This window comes from Benincasa hispida, chromosome 10 (assembly GCF_027475165.1).
Source record: "Benincasa hispida cultivar pf3 chromosome 10, pf3_genome.v1.1, whole genome shotgun sequence".
Taxonomy (NCBI): domain Eukaryota; kingdom Viridiplantae; phylum Streptophyta; class Magnoliopsida; order Cucurbitales; family Cucurbitaceae; genus Benincasa; species Benincasa hispida.
In genome coordinates this window covers 34,247,579-34,255,133 of record NC_143487.1, presented here as the reverse complement: position 1 = coordinate 34,255,133, position 7,555 = coordinate 34,247,579, and the positions used below count along the sequence as shown (strand labels likewise).

General features: G+C 29.5%; 1 protein-coding gene across 1 annotated transcript; it reads left to right on the top strand.

Annotated features, from left to right (window-relative positions):
* The first annotated feature begins 4,654 nt into the window (after positions 1–4,654).
* Positions 4,655–7,186, top strand: LOC120087637 (B-cell receptor-associated 31-like protein). Its single transcript, XM_039044478.2, has 2 exons — positions 4,655–5,123; positions 6,569–7,186. The coding sequence occupies exons 1-2, from the start codon at positions 4,841–4,843 to the stop codon at positions 6,916–6,918; spliced, it is 633 nt and encodes a 210-aa protein (XP_038900406.1). The 5' UTR covers positions 4,655–4,840; the 3' UTR covers positions 6,919–7,186.
* Positions 7,187–7,555: the final 369 nt, after the last annotated feature.

Genomic DNA, 7,555 nt, shown 5'->3' with positions numbered 1-7,555 from the left:
TACTAAAATTCAAATAAAATTTTACGTCAAATAAAAAGAAAAAAAATAAATCAAAATATTATCCCAAATTCATATTTGATAAGTTGGCATAATTAAATGTTTTTATCAAACATACAAAATTCAAATGAAACTTATGTACGAAATTCGTAGTTTGGTTAATTCGACACGTCAAATAGAGTTAAAATCAAGAATATATAACTTGTACTTTGATTCAAACTTTATCTTTTTCGAGATCCACCCACCATGTATGTGCATAAATCTCGAAAAAGACATTTATTAAATGATAAATTTTAGACCAATCATAAATTGTCACGTCCATTTACCAAATTAACGATAAGATTACAAATAATTGAATTTGGGACTATATTTAAAAGTCGACATGTGTCCTAAATTGAAATTGAAGACGTAAATTGGCGAATGCTGATGCTATAATGTATTTTCATCTTAACTATTGGATTAAATTAATTACTTTGGTCCAATTAAATATTAAGGTTTGGGCAAAAGTTAAATTGAGCTCAATAATATGCTTAGTTTGATGCAAATGTCAAATAAGGTCCAAATCTTATTAGTTGGGTCTAGGAGCCAAGTCCATGGACTAATCAAGCCGAAGCTCACAAAAGCCTACTTGAGAACTCTATAGATAGAGGTCGAGTTCTCTTCATTTGTAGGGGGTCAAATATTTTAGACGCCAGAAAGTCTAGAATGAATTCTCTACAATCAAAAGACTCTCTAACTCCTGAAGACTGATCCTCTTATTGAAGCTCAAGTCTTGAAGATACAAATATTCTTCCAAGACTTCGACTTCAACATCATGTGCTCTTCTTCCTCAAGTCAATCATAGGCATTCAACTGAGAGAGAATAAAAGGATCAAGTACTAGAGATCAAATCACATCTGCACCAAATCTACATCAGCACAAGTTTAACTCCACGAAACATGTTTCTCGACAAACGTCGTGCCAACAACACATATTCTAAAAAATTCAATGTCAAATAGTATGTTTTGGAAAACTTAGGGACCAAATGTGCCTATCTAGATGGTTAAATTAGTTAAATGTTAAGAATAAAAACAAATTAACTTTTTAAGTTTTTATTTTTTTCCCTTGAGAATAGTATATGATAAGTGTAAGATTTGAACTTTTGACCTTAAAAGTTAAAATGAAACAATTCATGTCACAACTACCTTGCACTATGTTCTCTAAAAGTATTTAATTAGGTGTGAAAATGTAAAATTAAGTTTTATAAATTTAATTAGTGAATGTTAAAAATATATATCAAATGTAACGATAAATTAAAACAAAAAACAATTCAAGAGAGATGACAAAAAACATTTTAACATGGTTGAGATTAAGGGTGTTCAAAATAACCCGATAACCTGAGCAATTCAGACTACCCAATCCAAAATATAAGGGATGAATTGGATTAATTTTATTTTTAATTGGATTGGATCTCAAGTTGTATTTTTTAAAATTTGGGTTGATCCAACCCAACCGTATAACAAAGGAGACGACGGACTATGTAACAACGATTATATTGGGTTGGGCCAACCCAAATTTTAAAATATGTAAAATATATATATATATATATATAATATCACTCATTACTTGGAGACATAATATATATATATATATATATATATATATATATATAATATCACTCATTACGTGAAAGAGCTGCTAGAAAGAATCAAAACTTGAAAGAAGAAGAGAACTTGGTTCACATTCAAATCATGTGGATTTCAATGGGATTGATGCATTTAAATATTTTAGATTAAGAAGAAAAAAAATGTATCCGAAAAAATAGGAAAAAAAACAAATAACTCGACAACCCAATCCAATCCAAATTTTAAGTGTTGGATTTTGTTGGGTTGGGTTGGAGACACTATCCAAATTATTCGGTAGTCAATTCGACCAATCCAAAAATTCAGGTTGATAAAAAAAAAAAAAAAAAAAAAAAAAAAACAAAAAACTCCCAACCTAAATCATGTAAAACCCTACATGAGGCTTCACCAATCTCCTTTAACTTGCAATGTTCGAATGTCCCATATAAATAGAAAAAGGAATTGATAAAAGAAGAAAGGTTAATTCCAATTAAATCACAAATCATTTGAATTGAATTTTGGAGAATATCAATTAGGAAGAAATGTCAAAACAAGAATAGAGTCGCTTGCACAATGCAAAATGAAAATTCAAATTCAAATCCAAACATGCTATAAAAAAAAAAAAAACAATACATTAAACTTTTCAAAATGTCAAAAAACACTTAAATTCCTTTTTCGGAATATTCTCATTCTTATTTTTTTTTAGTAAGTTTTCTTTTAAATATTTTTATTTTGAATATTTAATCGAATTTTTTAGTATTATAAAAATGTGAGATTCAAACTAAATACATCTAGAACGATAACAAATCTATATGCTAGTTAAATTATGCTCATTTGAATAAATATTTAATCATACTAACTACTTACTTTTGTCGCATCAAAACATAATTAATTAGTTTAATCAGTATAAGATTAATCTGAACAAAGTCTAAGTAATTTTCTCTAATATATATATATACAATACATAAAAAGGAAATTTTTTTGTTGAAATAAAAACTTAAAATGTCCTGTAAAGTTTTAAAGCTAACTACATTATATTACAATTATTAAAGTCCAACTTTACAACTAAACTTAGGTTTAGATAAATTTCTTCTTTAAAAGAAAGAACTAATAATAATAATAATAATAACATCCTTTAAAAGAAGCAAAGTGGATGCTGTGCTTTTTCCCCTATAATAACAATGACAACCTTTTTTATTCCCAAAATTTTATATGTAAGAATTTAGTCCATTTTCAAATTTATTCTCTTTTAAAAATATTAAAAGTCTATTTTTATTTTTAAATGATTTAGACTTTTTTTTCTTTGAAATAAATTATTTAGATTGTAAATATATTGGGTTCTTAAATAGTTTATTGTTCTAGTTAGACCAGAAATAATCCCTTCAAAAACAATTCATATACAATCTTTAACATTGATTTTTATGAGTAAATCATTACAAATCCTAAATATAGAAACTCAATTATAACATACTTTTTTATAAAATAAACTACAAACCTAAAACTAAAAAATATTATAACTAAAGTAACATAAAATTTGTATTATCAATTTTGAAATTAAAATTTTGATTTTTTACCCTATATGCCGTAGAAAACAAAACTATCATGTACTTAAATTTAAGGACCAAATTCTTATAAGATTGAACATGTAAGAACAAAAATTTTAAGACAAGTTGCAAAAACTACTATTGAAGTATGGCGATAGTTGCAACTTGCAATTGCACTCTTAAATTTTCAATTGTAAAAAATTGAACCTTCAAATTTACACAAGTGTTAAAATTGGAGCCTCAAATTTATAATAATTGTAGAAATTGGATCTCAAATGTTAAAAATTGAATCCTCAAACTTATACAATTATTACAATTTCTAAATTTAAGGGCTCAATTTCAACGCTGATATAAATTTGATGGTTCAATATTTATAGTTGAAAGTTTGAAGATATATTGCAACTACGCAATATTCTAAGCGGGTGTTTGATAAATGAATATGAGTGTTGGGTTGGGTGGGTATTTACCCATGTTTGTTAGGTCCATAAAGAAAAACTGTGGGTTATTAAAACCACATTTTTTACCCACTCAAAACTAATCCTAAAAACTAGTGATATTTTCATTTCTTTCTCTCTTCCCTCATCTTCACCGTTTGGATTCTCCCCAGATCTTTTTTTTTTTTATCGTCAAAAGAATGATAACTTTTGCATACGTCGTGATATGTAATTTTTGTGTTTGTATTATGACATGAATATTATAAGTATTGAAAAGAACATATATTTTGTGAATTTTTTTTGGAAACAGCCACATGTTCGGTCGGTTCATATTATTTTTGTGATCTTATGAAAAATATTACTATACTACATCACATTCTCACCATCATAATCAAATGAAAGGTAATTATCCTATATATAATTTCAATTCCAAATATACTATCCATATTATATAAGAATAAACTGTATGATAGTGAAATAATAATGTTAAATTAACAATATTCAATATATATACATACAATATATCAATTAGTAATTGGGATAATTACCTTCAATAAATATACATACAATATACAATATACCAATTAATTGAGCATCAATATGAAATGTCTTTTGTTTGTATGTTTTATAGCTAGAAGAGAATTATAATTATTACAGTTTTTGAAAAGAATATATAAAATATAATCTATTATGTTCTACAAATTGAGAAAAAAATTGAGATTGTCCAGTTTATGTCATAAATGATCTGAGAAAATATGTGTATATTTGAAAATTAATCAACAATTGCAAAACATAAAACTAAAAAATAAAAGAATGAAATAAAAAACAAACAGAAAAAATAGAACTAATCTCGTTAAAAAAAAAGTGCATCACCCAACTCAATTCAACTCTGTACAACAAACACATACAATAATTACCAATTCAACTCAACTCTGTAAATAAATACAGAAAATTTAACTCCCAGATAATTTAACTCTCCAGATAATAATTACCAACTCAACTCAACTCTCTATTTTTATCAGGCACCAAACACACCTAAAAGGATCATTTTTGCAATTTGACCAAAATTTCATAAACCAAAATTTTAAGACTCCATGATTTCTCCATGGACAAAACTAGTTTTTAAGTAGGAAAAAAAAAGGAAAAAGAAAAGTAAAAAAGCAGGTAGGGTATCATTGGATCGAGACTTGAATAAGGTTTCCACCGAACACCATTACCAAGGGCTTGAAGGAACGGTCTGTTGCTGACGGACTCGCAATCGACGATGATTCAGCTTCTCTTTACTGTAATCGCAGCCCAAATGGCTCTGATTTTGACTCTCCTCTTCAGGACGCCTCTCAGGAAGCTTGTGATCTTGAGTTTGGATCGTCTTAAGCGCGGAAAAGGCCCAATCGTCGTTCAAACAATCGCCGGAACTGTCTTTGTTGTGCTTCTTTCTAGCGTCTATAGTATGGTTAAGATCCAGAATCGAATGGTTGAGGCTGGTGAGGTTAATCCCACGGATCAGGTCCTTATGTCTAATCACTTGCTTGAAGCTTCTCTCATGGGTAATTATCAATCCTTTCTCCACTTCATTTTCCTTGAATCTTCGTTCGTTCTCTTGACAGGGTTCTCTCAATTTTTGGGTGAAATGTGTTTGTTATTATGCTCTGTTTTGGATTTCGAGCGTTGATTGATTACGGAGTTATTGGCTATACGAGCATCTGTAGAATGTTCAATTTTGGTATCTGAGCTAGTTAGAACCCCCATGGAACTGGATTTATTTATTTCAAATTAACTCTAGAATTCGAAGAAAGCGCGGGGGATTTTGTTCGATTCAATGACTGTGATGTGACATTACTCCTTTTCCTAAAATTGAGTTGTTGTTTACCTCTACAATTTGGCTCTCACGCTTCTAGGTTGCTTAAAATTTAACATATAGATGGAGTCTTCTGATTCAAAAGGAGGAAAAAAGAAGGCCTAATAAATGCGAATGAATCTGGTGCTTTACTTATGGGGATGAAGTCCAGTTTGAGCATCACGTCATGTATTAACAGAGTGTTTGGAAATTTGCTGGACTGTAATTAAGAGGGAAAATCAATAGAGGAGCATTTGAAGACAATATCATTCTGAATACTTGATGTCAATTGATCGAGCCTTGAATTTTGAAACCTGAGGCTGTTTTGATAAGTTTTTCACCTTTTTGAATTTTAAGCCAAACTTCAAAAACAAAATCAAGTGTTTTAGCCTCATTTGATAACCCAAAGCTTTGTTCTACTCATAAGTTTTCATGTTCTGTTATTCACACTCCCTAAATTCCAAAATTTTGTTTTTGTTTTAAAATATATAGGAGTTCAAGTGTTTCTTAAGAAATGTAACGTGAAAACCATAATTGAAAATTTAGGAGAAAGCAAGCATAATTTTAAAGATAGAAAACAAAAAACGAAGGCCCTGTTTGCTAATCAATTAGTTTTTTGTTTTGAAAATTAAGTCTATAAACACCACTTCTATCTATTGGTTTTTACGTTTTGTTATCTACATTTTAGGGGTGTTATCAAAATCAAAGCTAAATTTTGGGGAAGAAAAGTAGTTCTTGTTTTTGGAATTTGGTTAAAAATTCAAATGTTTAGATAGGAAATATGAAAACCATGAGTAAGAAATTGAGAGAAAACAAACACAATTTTCTGGACCAAAAACTGAATAGTTACCAAATGGAGCCTTAAACGTTGGCATAGTTTTTTAAAGATGTTTTAAAACGTTAGTTAATAGACCACGAAAACTATAGGTGAAGGTAGAGTTTTTCGTTTGTAGAAATAGAAAACCAAAAACAAAATTGTTATCCAATGGGGCTTGAGTTTTGTGTTCTCATCTGATTAGTTGTTTGATAATCTAGACCTTGCAGTTGTTCTACGAGAGGTTTTGTTGTCTTTCCATTTGCTTGCACTTTTGCAGGTCATTCTCATTTGTTAGAGTACTTCATGTTAGATTTGAATATAACATTCATGTTCTGCAGGGTTTTTGTTGTTCCTTGCACTGATGATTGATAGACTACATCATTACATCCGAGAGCTTCGACTACTCCGGAAGACCATGGAGGTTGCAAAGAAGCAAATTCGAGCATCAGAGGATGCAAGCGCAGAGAAGCTTAAAGCCTTGGGAGAAGAGGCAATTACCTTGAGAAATAAAATAACCAAACTGGAATCTGAAGTTGAGATAAAAACAAAAGAAGCCAATGATGCAGAAGCGGAAACAGATGCCTTAAGAAAGCAATCTGAGGAATACCTGCTCGAGTATGATCGCTTGCTGGAGGACAATCAGAATCTCCGGAATCAGTTGGAGACGATCGAACATGGCTCTTCATAATCTCCAACGAAACAGGTTGTCGTAAAATCTTTTTCGCATTAGGCTTCAGAAAATAGTGCATTTAGGCTTCTTTGCTTTGTATCAATGAAATGAAATTAAGCTGGAAAATTTATGGAAATATGTTCCTTAGTAAACTTGGTAAAGTATTAAATGTGGAAGCTTAATGCATTTAGACTACTTTCCATGGCTGTTTATTTGTATGTCTTTTGAATGTAATTACATTGTATATGACGTGTGATCCAATGTAATTGATTTTGGCACTTGCAAATTCACAGGTGGAAAGGCTACTAAATTATATTCATTTAACAGTGTTGAATGATTAACATGTTCTCTTTGCTTTGAGATTTCAATTGTACTTGATTTAGCAAAGCAAACAACTAATTTCAACAAATCTTTGAAATCAATCTGTTTTATGCGGTATAGAATCAGGTTAATTGTTGTCTTTTGGTGTTAGAATCAGTCTATATCATGGGCCCTAAATCTTAAAACAAACACATTTTAGCCTCATAAGAAAAATAGTAAATTTTAAAGTTTCATTTATAAAAATGACAAAAATGTTTTAAAATTAAAAAAATAGTCAAACAAGTTTATATAATAGAAAATACTAATTAGTATATGACAAAATTATCTTAAAACA